We start from the raw sequence: 14,631 nt of genomic DNA on the forward strand, positions 1-14,631 counted from the left end.
TCCCTCAGGGTAGTGTCCTCGGCCCAACCATCTTCAGCTGCTTCATCAATGACCTTCCCTCCATCATAAGGTCAGAAGTGGGGATGTTCGCCGATGATTGCACAATGTTCAGCACCATTCGCGATGACTCATACTGAAGCAGTCCATGTCCAAATGCAACAAGATCTGGACACTATCCAGGTTTGGGCTGACAAGTGGCAAATAACATTCACGCCACACAAATGCCAGGCAGTGACCACCTCAAACAAGAGAGATGGCATTGCCAATGCTGAATTCCCCACTATCAACATCCTGGGGTTTATCATTGACCAGAAACTGAACTGGACCAGCCATATAAACACAGTGGCTACAAGAGCAGGTCAGAGGCTAGGAATCCTGTGGAGAGTAACTCACCTCCTGACCTCACAAAGCCTGTCCACCATCTACAAGACACAAGTCAGGAGTGTGATGGAATTCTCTCCACTTGCCTGGATGGGCGCAGCTCCAACAACACTCAAGTTCAACACCATCCAGGGCAAAGCAGCCCCGCTTGATAGGCACCCCACCCACAAACATTCGCTCCCTCCACCACTGATGAACAGTGGCTGCTATATGCACCACCTACAAGTCACACTGCAGTAACTCGCCAAGGCTCCTTAGACAGCATCTTCCAAACTCACGACTGCTACCATCTAGAAGGACAAGGGCAGCAGATACCTGGGAACGCCAACCTGACTTGGAAATATATCGGCCGTTCCTTCACTGTCACTGGGTCAGAATCCTGCCACTCCCTCCTAACAGCACTGTGGGTGTACCTACACCTCGGGGACTGCAGTGGTTCAAGAAGGCGGCTCACCAGCACCTCCTCAAGGGCAATTGGGGATGGGCAATGAATGCTGGCCATATCCCGTAAATAAATTTTTTTTAAAACATACAAAACCACCGTACAAGTGGCAAAGCGTTAATGTTGAGAATTGTTTTATCTTGATGTAGATGTTACTGTTTCCAGTGGTTAAAAGGTTACCTGGGACCGAGAGACTAACTGTGTGATGCTGTGCTTTTGAATGTTAGTTTGGACACACCCAGTTTCTCGCCGTGGTCCTGAAGTGTTTGTTTCCTGCAGGAGAGAACACGGGAGCAGAAGGAGGCGGAGCTAATACCCAAGGTCCAGGAAGCTGTGCGCCACGGACTGAGAGTCCTGGAGTCTGCCTTCGAGCAACTGGACATCAAAGCGGGAAACTCGGACTCCGAGGATGAGGAAGTGAACGAGAGGGTGGAACATCTGCTGGAGCCCAAGGTGAATGGTGACGGACGCAACTGGGGGGGATCGAGTTTCTGTTCATTGAATTGAACCTCGTGTCTGCCTGATTCCCTCACCGTGTTGAGAATCCGTTAATCATAGCTGCAAACTGGCTTGTCCCACCTCAGCTTTTCATTACTTCTCTGCTGCTCTCTCTCTCCTGATGATGTTGACTTCTAGAAAGATAGCCTTGGGTGACATCCTAAAGCGTTCCACAGTCCACTCGTGTGGTCTGTTGGAACGTTGGAACTTGCTCGGGTATGGTGGCCATGAGGACACAGGCAGCCTCTTTCCAGTCTGAGTGGGAATGGTGTGGTTGGGGTCGCGTACGTTGTGGAAAGTCAGGAAGCAGCACAGGGCAACCTGATATTGCCCCATCCTAACGTCCCGTGTATTTTCTAGCATCACTGTTCCGGAGCCGTGGCTGGTCCTGCCCCTGGTGTTTGAGGAGGTCGGGGTCATGAGGATAATGTTTACGTCCCAGTTGCCTCACTTGTAATCCACTAAGTCACTGCAAGCAGAACAGTAAACCAATGATTCTCATTCTCACACAGGTGTGTGCTCCGATGAGAAGGAATAAGTTTGTGTATGTAACCTCATGAATCCCAAAGTATTTGAAGTCCAGTGAAGTATTTCTGAAATCTAGTCCCTGTGGAGAAATGCTGCAGCTAATTTGGAAAGGAGTGTGGTAAATAACTGTTTCAGCGACGACTAAAGGCTAAATATTAGTCGGAGCATCACTGGATTGTTACGGCGTGGAAGGAGGCCGTTTGGCCCATCGTGTCTGCGCCACCTCCAAACGAGTATTGTGACGTAGCGCTATTCCCCTGCCTTTCCCCCATCCCCCTGTACATTGTTCCCATTCAAATATTACCTAATGCTCTTTTGAATGCTTCTATCTACTCTGTCCAGCCCCCCTCATGATCTTGAACATCTCCATCAAATCTCCTCTTTACCTTCTCTCGAGGGAGAACAGTCCCAACCTCTCCAATCTATCCTCATAACTGAAGTTTCTCAATCCCTGGAACCATTCTTGTAAACCTCTTCCGCACTCTCTCCAATGCATTCACATCCTTCCTATAGTGTGGCGCCCAGAACTGTGCACGATATTCCAGCTGGGATCTCGTATAAGTTCAGCATAATCTCCTTGTTCTTGTATTTTATGCTCCTATTAATAAGCCCCGAATACTATATGTTTATTAACTGCTCTCTCCACCTGTCCTGCCACCTTCAGTGATCTGTGCACATGTACACCCAACTCCCTCTGCTCCTGTACCCCGTAACAATTTTACCCCTTATTTTATATTGTGTCTCCATGTTCTTCCTACCAAAATGAATCACCTCACTTCGCCGCACTGAACTTCATCTGCCACCAATCTGCCCACTCCACCAATTTGTCTATGTCCTTTTGAGGTTCTTCGCTGTCCTCTTCGCAGTTTACCATACTTCCACCTTTGGAAACATGGTGGGTGAGTTCGCCTGCTCTTCCTCGGGCAGTGCTGTGAAATCTTTTACATTCACCCCAGGGGGCTGCGATTTAACGTTTCATCCTGAAAGATGGCCCTTCTGACAGTGCAGCGCTGATGTTTGTGTCCAAGGTTTCAGTAACTTGTGTCCAGGGGGGGTGGGTTTGAAACCATAGACTCCTGACTTGGGTGGGGTTGGTTGCTCCCATTGAACCAGGAGGGGACTCACTTCATTCCCCCATGTCCTGGAGTTTTGGCAGTTGTTTCAAATCTATTTTGTTTTGTTTCCTCTTTCTTTCTCTCCTTTTTGTTTCTTTTTCTCCGTCACTACCTGTCCTGCTCTCTCTCATCCCAGATAGGAATCCACATTGAAGGGGAGCTTATTTGAGGACTCTGGGTTTACACTCGATGGAGTTTAGAAGATTGAGGGGAGATCTAATTGAAACTTGCAGAATACTGAGAGGCCTGGATAGAGTAAACATGGAGAGGATGTTTCCACTGGTGGGAGAGACTAGAGTAAGAGTTTTAACAACAGGTTAATTTGGTAGCAAATACCATTAGCTACCAAATAAACCTGTTGGACTTTAACCTGGTGATGTCAAAACTCTTACTGTGTTTACCCCAGTCCAACGCCGGCATCTCCACATCAGGAGAGACTAGAACCAGAGGGCACAACCTCAGAGTGAAGGGATGCTCCTTTAAAACTGAGATGAGGAGGAATTTCTTCAGCCAGAGGGTGGTGAATCTGTGGAATTCATTGCCACAGAGGGCTAGAGAGGCTGGGTCATTGAGTGTCTTTAAGACAGAGATAGATATGTTCTTGATTAATAAGGGGATCAAGGGTTATGGGGAGAAGGCAGGAGAATGAGAAAAATATCAACCATGATTGAATGGCGGAGCAGACTTGATGGGCCGAATGGTGACAGTGGTCAGCACTGCCGCCTCACAGCACCAGGGACCCGGGTTCAATTCCAGCCTCGGGTAACTGTCTGTGTGGAGTCTGTACATTCTCCCCGTGTCTGCGTGGGTTTCCTCTGCATGCTCTGGTTTCCTCCCACAGTCTGAAGGTGAGGGTTAGGTTGATTAGCCATGATAAATTGCGGGGGGCAAAACCATTTCCAGCTGTAAGCTTGGCCGTTCTAATGTATCATGGTATGTATTATGTACATGATGTATTATGCTCCACATGCAAGGGACGCTGGAAAAAGCGCATTTGTTGACCATCTGAATTGCCCTTGGAAGGAGATGGTGCCTCCGTGTGGTGATACTCTGCTGTTAAGGCTGTGGTTAAACATCTCATCCGAATGGCACACTTTCTGACAGGGCAGCACTCTGTCGGTACTGCACTGGATTGTCAGCCTGGATCATGATGTGTTTGAAGTTCCACCTAGCCATTAGGAGGGCAGAGACTCCCCATGGACGCTTAACCTAATTGTGCTTGAAGAAGGTGTGAAATTGGTGATCTCTCTCTAAACGTGTTAAGTAACAGTTACATGTACTGGCTTTGTTTGTGTCGATTCCAGGATCTGTACATTGACAGGCCCCTGCCTTATATCATTGGCTCTCAACAGTTCATGGAGGAGGAGGATGTTGGCCTGGGTGACCTCTCCAGTGAAGGTACTGAAGTTGGGGTGAAAAGGGAACTATCTGTTCCAGGGAATCGTGCCCATCTCATGCCTACCGTCTCTGATAAAGTATTCTGTATTGGTCACTCATTCAGTCACCCTCAAAGGTTCGCACCCTGTTTCACAGAAACCAGACCATAAACTGTGCCAGTTCGGGAACAGTAAGCTCCAGGCTATTCTACATTTCTATCTTGAATCATGTCATGGGCAAGAGCATTGGGGAGCTTTGTTTGCTCGTCCCACCAGCGGGTAACTTGCGGGGAAAGGGGTCATCTTCGGCTGGACTGGAAGATCCGCTAGTGGAAAGGGCTGGAAAATCCTGACCCGCGAGTTCAGCATGTGAGGGAAATTGAGGAGAAAGTTGGAGTTAGGGCCGAAGGATCTGGTCTGTGGTTAACAATTGCCGGCAATTGCTTGTGGGGAGGTGGGGGAAAGAGGGAGCCTTGTGCTCAAAAGCAGCAGAGCTTCCAAGACTGGTGCTGGCAACTATTGTAGCAATGTGTGTGTGAGAAGTGGCTGGAGTGACAGGGTTTTCCGGGGGAGGAAAGGATCCAGGTTTGGTTATATGAGGTGAAGCTCCATGCAAGAAGATCCATTTTGCGACCGGGTGGCGATGGTAAGGAAATGGGGCTGGATGGGGAAACGTTGGAAAATGCAGCATCATCCCTCGGGACTCCACCGTGACATGGTGGGAAGGTTTGCATGTTCCCACAACACCGAGAGCTCTGTTCCCCGAAGTACAACTCCAGGCAGAGCCACCCCGAGCCAAGCTGATGGTCGGTTAGAGGAGCCGGGAGCCAGGCTGAAGGCCTTGGGTCTCTCTCTCCTGGTGAGGGCTTTAAGAGTCAGGCTAACAATCTGTCCGTGTGCCCAGGTTTCCCATCACAGAGACACCGGGGTCTGCTGCAGACTCGGGAATATTCCCACAATCTGCTGAATGTGAGGCATGCCGATGTTCCAGTAGCTGTGACCAGGCTGCGGAGGGAAGAGGGTTGTCCCCTATGCCCCCCCCCCCCCCCCCCCCCCCCAAATTCCACTGACCCCACCATACAAAGAGCATAACTCATTTTTGTGCAGGGAAACAGTACAGTGACTGGTCAGTTTGGTTTGCCCTCTGAACCATGAGAACAAGTCCTTCACAAACAGTTCATCTGGAAGGCCTTCCTCACCACTCCATGTAACAACACATTCATTTGTGAAGAGCATGATTTTGGCAACTTTAAAATGGTCCATAACTGCAACATAGAAACTAGAAGCAGGAGGAGGCCATTCAGCCCTTCGAACCTGCTCCGCCATTCATTTTGATCATGGCTGATCATCGAATTCAATACCCTGATTCCCCCCTTTCTTCCATATCCCTTGATCCCTTCAGCCCCAAGATCTATATCTAATTTCTTCTTGAAATCAGACAACGATGATCAAATCTTCTCTCAATTAGATAAATATTGCAGTCTCCATTCTTTGTGCTGTCTCGCGATGATAAATTGGGAATCTGTTACTTGCATCTGCAAATTTACTGAACCGTTAATCTTTGTGGCCTAACTGGGATGATGTAAATGGAGGTTGACTATTCAAAGAGCCTGAAAGCAGAAAGTTTATAGCTTAATGTTTTCAGTCTGTCTTTCATTTAATTCAGAATCAATATTCATTGCATCAAGAAATGATGATGCCAGAGGAAATGTGCATCAACTGTACTTCCCCAGAGACCGATCAAACTGACCACACTCTGGTATCCCCCCTCGGGGGAAGGTGGAGTGGTGGCAATGTCTCTAGATTAGTAATTCAGAGGCCCAGATTGATGCACTGGGCAAACGGCTTCAAATCCCACCATGGGTTTCAATTCAATTCATTAAAAATCTGGAGTTGGAAGCTAATCTCTGTAATGGTGACCATAAAGCTATTGTCGATTGTTGTTGCTGGTTCCCTCCTGCCCTTTAGGGAAGGGAACCTGCCGTCCTTGCCCAGTCTGGCCTACATGTGACCCCAGGCCCATAGCAATGGCATCCAAAATGGTCCAGCAAGCCACTCTGTTCAAGGACAATTGGGGATGGGCAACAAAGATGAGCCTTGCCCGCAACCAGCGCTGCCCACATCCCATGAATGAAATTAAAAAGAAAAGTGGCTGCCACATGGAAATCGATACCCCCAACATTGCAATGATGTTTAAAACCAGGCAACCTACATTGTATGGAATGGTTGAGTCATTTCAAGAACATTAGACTTTTAAAGTGTTGCAAAAACCACCCAATGCAGAGTAAGATGCTTAATGATTGACCCTTACTGTTGCATTCAAGAATTAATCATTTTATTCGTGGGGAGGCAGTGGTGTAGTGGTATTGTCATTGGACTCGTAACCCAGAGGCCAAGGGTAATGTTCTGGGGACCCAGGTTCAAATCCCGCCACAGTGGATGGTGCAATTTGAATTCAATAAAAACCTGGAATTAAAAGTCTACTGGTGACCATGACACCATTGTCAATTGTCGTAAAAGCCCATCTGTTTCACTCATGTTCTTTCGGGAAGGAAACCTGCTGTCCTTGCCTAGTCTGGCCTACATGTGACTCCAGACTCTTAAAATTCTCTCAGGGATGGGCAATAAATGCTGGCCCAGCCAGTGATGCCCAAATCCCATGAACGAATAAAAAGAAAAAAAATAATTTTATTCAACTTGCTGGTTATCAGAAGGAACAGTGATATATTTCCAAGTCAGGGTGGTGAGTGACTTAGAAGGGAACCTCCAGGTGGGAGTGTTCCGAGGGATCTGCTGCTCTTGTCCTCCTAGATGGTCGTGGTCACGGGTTTGGAAGGTGCTGTCTGAGGATCTTTGGTGAGTTGCTGCAGTGCATCTTGTAGATAGTACACACTGCTGCTACTGAGCGTCGGTGGTGGAGGGAGTGGATGTTTGTGGATGGGGTGCCAATCAAGCGGGGCTGCTTTGCCCTGGATGATGTTGAGCTTCTTGAGTGTTGTTGGAGCTGCACCCATCCAGGCAAGTGGGGAGTATTCCATCACACTCCTAACTTGTGCCTTGTAGATGGTGGACAGGCTTTGGGTAGTCAGGAGGTGAGTTACTTGCTGCGGAATTCCTAGCCTCTGACCTGCTCTGGTTAGGAATCCTGCAGCAAGTGACTCCCCTCCTGTTCAGTTGTTTCAGTGGACAGTTAAGACCCCATTGCTGTGGGGCTGGAGTCACGTAGGCCAGGCTGGGTGAGGGCAGCAGATTTCCTTACCTCAAAGACATTAGTGAATTTGGTTTCCGTGGCAGTCCAGTAGCCGTTCACCATCTCTGATGGCTCTTTATTCCAGGCTGTGTTGAATTGAATTAATGCTGTAGTGGGCAGTTTGACCGTGTAACTGGCCATGTCCACCCTAACCCCTGTGTTCCAGCAATGGGAGAGTATTCCCTTCTCCAGCAGTGAATTTACTGGTGTTGGTGAAGCAGGAGTTGAAGGAAGGGGTAATTCTTGGTGCGTTTGAGGTTGACTTTCGGGTTGATGCTTGAATCTTCTCTTCCTGTGGTCACAGCGAACTCAGTCACATCTTTCAGTTGGTGGAAAACTGGGATGAAATCTGGCAAAGGAAAATTGAAAGCGATTTTCGCTTCAATCCGTCCCTTCACGAGAAAACTCCACCTTGTCAATTTGTGTTTAAAATATGAAAACATCCCCTCCTGCTCAATGCCATCTTATAAGTTACTGATTTCCGTAATGATTTCCCTGCTGTGATCTTTTCAATTTATTCCTTCTGTTTTGTACAGCGTCTGTGGACAGTGAACATGGCAGTGTCATTGAGAGCGAGGAGGAAAAGGAGGAGGTGAGCAGAGAGGAAGAGGTTAATGGAGAAGCGCGTATCGGTGCCTGCCCGACCCGGGTGGCGCGGGGTTGCGGGCAGTACCCAGGAGCTATCTCTGTCCCCGTGCTGGTATCATGCTATGGTTGTGGTTAACCATTAGGAATGCGCTCACTTCAAACATTTCAGCTTCCAACTGCAGATCATAGAATCGTACTGGGCAGAAGGAGGCCATTCAGCCCATCGAGCCTGCACTGACCACAATCCCACCCAGGCTCTATCCCCATAACCCAACGCATTTATCCTAGCTTAGTCCCCCTAATAAGAGGCAATTTAGCACGGCCAATCAACCTAACCCGCACATCTTTGGACCGTGGGAGGAAACCGGAGCACCCGGAGGAAATCCTAACTCCGCAGAACCCAACACTCACCTACTCAAACTGTTTAATCCTTCATATTAATCCAAATGTTATTGAGAATCGGACGCTCCCACATCATTCACCCACCTGCGTCTGCCTGTGTGTGTGCTTGTGTGTGCCTGTGTGCGTGCTTGTGTGTGCCTGTGTGCGTGCTGGTACGCGCGGCAAACAGTTGTTAGTCACTGGACTGTTGTTCTGTGCAACCTCTACAGGAGTCCGGGGATGACTTTGTGGGTGAAAGCGAGGATGATGAGCAGAAGCCACTAAAGTCGGTTCACGTATGTATTTATCACGGCTGCACATGTTGTCTTTGAAGCTTTAGAACGATTCATTTCTGCCACTTGTTTCACGAGAAACTTTTAAACAAATTACAAGTATGTTATTTGATTCATGTTTTAACCATGTTTAGATCTTAAAAGGGATGATTATATTTTCAAATCCAAACTCCCTCTGACTGTCTCTGTTAAATTAAGGGGTAAAATACACTGGTGCGAGTACCAAACACGTACAGACTAGGAGCTCGGGTTGCATGCTCAGCCTCTGCCGGGTAGACTGATCCCAGCTGGGGCAGCAGTTACTCTGGGACCTCAGAGCAAGGTCTCTGCCTTGCTCCCCGGGTGGAGAAGGGACAAAGGTCAGTGCTCCTGACTGCCCTGGCAAGTTGAATCCTGGTTGAAAACATTGGCCACCTGTGTCTGCAATGAGTCAGAAAAGCTGAGGAAGTTTGTGCCTTACACCACAGCAAAGCCCCCTCGCAGGGTGGAGTGACGTTGAGTGACGAGAGACAGCCCACAGCTCATATTCTCATAGCCACGCTGCCTGGTCACATGACACTGTTATAGTGTCAGGGTTTTACAACAACAAAAGAGGCCTTTCGACCCATCATGTCTATGCCAGCCATCAAGCACCTATCTATTCTAATCCCATTTTCCAGCACTTGGACCGGAGCTGTGCATGCTCTGGCATTTCAAGCGCTCATCTAAATATTTCTTAAATGTCGTGAGGGTTCCCGCTTCTACCACCCTTTCAGGCAGCGAGTTCCAGATTCCCACCACCCTCTGGGTGAAAAAGCTTTTCCTCAAAATTCCCTCTAAATCTCCTGCCCCTTATCTTAAATCTGGGCCCCCTGGTTATTGACCCCTTGGGAAAGATTTCTCCCCATCTCCCCTACCTATTAGAACATAGAACAGGCCCTTCAGCCCACGATGTTGTGCCGAGCTTTATCTGAAACCAAGATCAATCTATCCCACTCCCTATCATCCTGGTGTGCTCCATGTGCCTATCCAATAACCGCTTAAATGTTCCTAAAGTGTCTTGACTCCACTATCACTGCAGGCAGTCCATTCCACACCCCAACCACTCTCTGCGTCCTATGACCTATGTCCCTCATAATTGTGTACACCTCAATCAGGCCCCCCCCCCTCAGCCTTCTCTGTTCGAAGGAAAACAACCCCAGCCTATCCAGCCTCTCTTCACAGCTGAAACACTCCAGCCCAGGCAGCGTCCTGGTGAATCTCTGCAATCACATCTTTCCTGTAGTGTGGTGATCGGAGCTGTAGGGTCGGCATTCAGGAAAGATGGGTTGCAGCAACCGCCACAGGCCTGGCTGATTCGCTTTATGGCCTGTGCCCATGCTGTCTGCTGTCTGAGGATAGGTGAGGCTACAGGAAACTTTAGCATCGTAGAAGAATTGTATTTAATAAGTTGGAAAGCACACTTGCAAAAATAAGGACAGACGTACAGTTAGCAATGAAGCGATTGCGGATCATGCAATTTCAATGTGGTTTAAAATCTCTGCAGGTTTCTCGAGTAACTGTTCGCTCCTTTAAGCAGTGTTTTGGAATCATTTTATTCTGTAAAAGCCTTGATTTTAAAAAAAAATTCTCATCCTTGTTTTCAAATCCTCCCCGGAGCCTGTTGACTCCTGATCGCTGACCTCCTACCCCAAAAACGGCCGAGAATTTGCGTGTTCCTACATCCTGGCTTCTTGCGCAGCCCGGCACTCCGCCCAAGGCAGCTGTGCCTTCCCCTGCCTCGGCCCAGAGGCTTTGGAATTCCTTCCTTGGGCGCCTCTCTCTCTCTCTCCTTCAAGATGCTTCTTAAAAGCTACCCCTTTGACCAAGCTTTTGGTTACCTGTCACCGTTACCTCCTCATGCGGCGCAGGGTCGGATTTCATCTGGTAATGCTCCCGCGCAGCGCCGTGATGTGTTGCTGCTGCATTTTAGGTGCTATATAAATGCAAGTTGTTGTTGTTGTAGAAACCGCGGCAGCTGATCAGTGACGAGGATGAAGATGAAGATTCTGATTTGTTTCACGAGTCGGATAAAGAGGAGGATGATGAAGATTTGACCAGCACGGTGAGTGGGCTCTTCACTCTCCGATACTCGTACTGGTGGGAATCATTTTAAAAGGACGGCTTTGACTGGCTTAATCTCCACCTTCTTTTCCCTGCAGAGGAAGATGGGACAATCCTCCTTTGCAGAAGAGCTCGCGGCACGGATTCAAGGAGAAAGCCCCAAGGCCCCAGAGGAAGACAGCCCGAGTAATTATTGGTGGTTTTGGGAGGGAGTGGGCGGGGGAACAATGGATTTCTCTCTCTGTGATCTGCCTCTCCCAATCTCATTCCGGATTTCCTCCTGTTCGTTCCCTCACAGCTTTGACTTCAGGAGGTCCAGCAAAGAAGAGTCGAACAAAGGTCAAAAAGGAAGCTCCAAAGGCGAAACGGCAAGGTGAGCAACAAGGTTTGGACCAGTTGATTCTGACGGGAAGATGAGGGATGAGTGTTGGTGAATAGTTCCGTCATCCTCTGGGCAGTCTGTGAGAACGTCCTAACTGGAACTTTATTCGTCACGGTAGTGGAGTTTGGTCTGTCGGCTAACTCATGTTTTCTGGAACAGTCCCACATTGGACAACTGATAGGAGCATAGTAGGCCATTCAACCCATCGAGCCTGTTCTGCCATTTAATGAGATCATGGCTAATATCTGATCTGACTCCATATACTACCTTTGGCCCATGGCCTTTAATACCTTTGCTTCAAATTTATCTCTCTCAGATTTAAAGATAGAAACTGATCTAGCACCAACTGCCATTGGTGGGAGTTCCAAAACTCTACCATCCTCTGACCTAGGGAGGCACAGTGGTTAGCACTGCTGCCTCACAGCACCAGGGACCCAGGTTCAATTCCGGCCTTGGGTCACTGTGTGGAGTCTGCACGTTCTCCCCGTGTCTGCGTGGGTTTCCTCCGGATGTTCCGGTTTCCTCCCACAATCTAAAGATGTGCAGGTTGTGGATTGGCCGTGCTAAATGACCCTTAGTGTCCAAAGATGTGGAGGTTAGTCGTGCCTCACAAATTTGATTGAATTTTTTGAGGAGGTAACTAAGTGTGTTGATGAAGGTAGGGCAGTTGATGTCATATACATGGATTTTACTAAGGTGTTTGATAAGGTCGCCCATGGTCGGCTTATGATGAAAGTAAGGAGGTGTGGGATAGAGGGAAAGTTGGCCGATTGGGTAGGTAACTGGCTATCTGATCGAAGACAGAGGGTGGTGGTGGATGGAAAATGTTTGGACAGGAGGCAGGTTGCTAGCGGAGTGCCACAGGGGTCAGTGCTTGGTCCTCTGCTCTTTGTGGTTTTTATTAATGACCTAGAGGAGGGGGCTGAAGGGTGGATCAGTAAATTTGCTGATGACACCAAGATTGGTGGAGTAGTGGATGAGGTGGAGGGCTGCTGTAGGCTGCAAAGAGACATTGATAGGATGCAAAGCTGGGCTGAAAAATGGCAGATGGAGTTTAACCCTGATAAAGGTGAGGTGATTCATTTTGGTAGGACAAATTTAAATGTGGATTACAGGGTCAAAGATAGGGTTCTGAAGACTGTGGAGGAACAGAGAGATCTTGGGGTCCATATCCACAGATCTCTGAAGGTTGCCACTCAAGTGGATAGAGCTGTGAAGAAGGCCTATAGTGTGTTAGCTTTTATTAACAGGGGGTTGGAGTTTAAGAGCTGTGGGGTTATGCTGCAACTGTACAGGACCTTGGTGAGACCACATTTGGAATATTGTGTGCAGTTCTGGTCACCTCACTATAGGAAGGATGTGGAAGCACTGGAAAGAGTGCAGAGGAGATTTACCAGGATGCTGCCAGGTTTGGAGGGTAGGTCTTATGATGAAAGGTTGAGGGAGCTAGGGCTGTTCTCTCTGGAGCGGAGGAGGTTGAGGGGAGACTTAATAGAGGTTTATAAAATGATGAAGGGGATAGATAGAGTGAACGTTCAAAGTCTATTGCCTCGGGTGGATGGAGCTATTACAAGGGGGCATAACTATAGGGTTCATGATGGGAGATATCGGAAGGATATCAGAGGTAGGTTCTTTACACAGAGAGTGGTTGGGGTGTGGAATGGACTGCCTGCAGTGATAGTGGAGTCAGACACTTTAGGAACATTTAAGTGGTTATTGGATAGGCACATGGAGCACACCAGGATGATAGGGAGTGGGATAGCTTGATCTTGGTTTCAGATAAAGCTCGGCACAACATCGTGGGCCGAAGGGCCTGTTCTGTGCTGTACTGTTCTATGTTCTATGTTAGGTGGATTAGCGATGGGAAATGTGTGGGGGTGACGTGGATAAGGTGGTGAGGTGGGCCTGGGTAAGAGACCCTGACAGAGTCAGTGCAGACTCAATGGGCCAAATGGCCTCCTCCTGCACTGTGGGGATTCTGATTCGAAGTGGAAGCCAGTGCTTTTGATGCTGTGAGAATGATGAGCCCCTGGTTCCTCCAGACTGCTGCAGGCTGCGGAGAGGTGGGATTCTGGGATATGGATCAGGAAAGGTTAGTGTGTAGGTGCGGCCAATGATTAGGAAGGCCAATGGAACTTTGGTGTTACAATAGCAAGGGGAATGGGATATAAAAGTGATGATGATTAGAGTTTAGACAGTAGTTTATCGGAATGTCTGTGATCACTCGTTACAGCAGACTTTTCTTTCTCTATCAGAAGATGATGAGAACCTATTCACGTCTGAGATTGCCGATGAAGATGACGATTATTCTCCGTTTTGCAGCAAAGGTGGTCTCTTCAGCGGAGGCAAAGGTCTTTTTGACAGTGATGAGGTTAGTACTGAGACGTTGCTGTTTAGAAACTTCACTTATTGAAAAGAAGCCTGTAATATAAACTAGCCGACTAATCATAGAATCCCTACAGTACAGGAAGCCATTTGGTCCATCGTATCTGCATCGACCACAATCCCACCCAACCCCTTTCCCCGCCACCCCACGTATTTACCCTGCTAGTCCCCCTGACCCTAGGGGGCAATTTAGCATGGCCAATCCACCTAACCTACGCATCTTTGGACTGTGGGAGGAAACCGGAGCACCCGGAGGAAACCCACGCAGACATGGGGAGAACGTGCAGACTCCGCACAGACAGTGACCCAAGCCGGGCATTGAACCCAGGTCCCTGGCGCTGTGAGGCAGTAGTGCTAACCCGCTGTGCCACCGTACCGTAATGCTCATTGGGGCTTTCTAAGTATAAATTGTTCAGCATCCTGAGATCCAGATATTAAAGCTGGTGGCTGGGCTTGCGTGCTATTTAATCTGTTACTGCAGGTTACAGCACTCCCGTCTCCCAGTCGAGGGGATACTGGGCTTCGTGAAGAGACATGTCGAGTACAAAAGCAACGAAGTGATGATGAAGCTGCATAAAATGCTGGCTTGGCCTCAAGTGGAGTATTGGTGCCCAAGATTGGATCCGAGCTTTAGGAAGGACAGGGTGGAGGGAAGATTCACAATAATTCCGGGGATGGGGGACTCGAGTTACGAGGATAGGTTGGAGAAGCTGGGGCTGTTCCGCCAAGGGAGGGGAAGATTTGGTGGGGGTGTACAAAATGATGAGGTGCCCAGGCAGAGCAGAGAGCAAGAAGATTCCTGTTGGCGGAAGGATGGAGAGCGAGAGGACACCAATTCACGGTGATTAACCAAGGGAAGCAACAGGTTCAGGAAGAAAAACCTGCACTTGAGTGGTTACGATCTTCAGAGATGAAGAGAAATTTCTCCTG

At 48.5% G+C, this 14,631-nt stretch overlaps 1 protein-coding gene across 4 annotated transcripts in view; it reads left to right on the forward strand.

Annotated features, from left to right (window-relative positions):
- Positions 1 to 14,631, forward strand: part of washc2c (WASH complex subunit 2C) — a 59,479-nt gene that overhangs the window by 11,862 nt on the left and 32,986 nt on the right. For all 4 annotated transcript variants that reach the window (XM_078199702.1, XM_078199703.1, XM_078199704.1 and 1 more), the window contains exons 6-13: positions 1,103 to 1,276; positions 4,269 to 4,362; positions 8,127 to 8,182; positions 8,790 to 8,855; positions 10,837 to 10,935; positions 11,033 to 11,120; positions 11,233 to 11,307; positions 13,572 to 13,687. In XM_078199702.1, the coding sequence (XP_078055828.1) occupies positions 1,103 to 1,276; positions 4,269 to 4,362; positions 8,127 to 8,182; positions 8,790 to 8,855; positions 10,837 to 10,935; positions 11,033 to 11,120; positions 11,233 to 11,307; positions 13,572 to 13,687 (768 nt within the window). The remainder of the gene's footprint in view (positions 1 to 1,102; positions 1,277 to 4,268; positions 4,363 to 8,126; positions 8,183 to 8,789; positions 8,856 to 10,836; positions 10,936 to 11,032; positions 11,121 to 11,232; positions 11,308 to 13,571; positions 13,688 to 14,631) is intronic.

The sequence above is a fragment of the Mustelus asterias genome, chromosome 28 (genome assembly GCF_964213995.1).
Source record: "Mustelus asterias chromosome 28, sMusAst1.hap1.1, whole genome shotgun sequence".
Classification (NCBI taxonomy): Eukaryota; Metazoa; Chordata; class Chondrichthyes; order Carcharhiniformes; family Triakidae; genus Mustelus; species Mustelus asterias.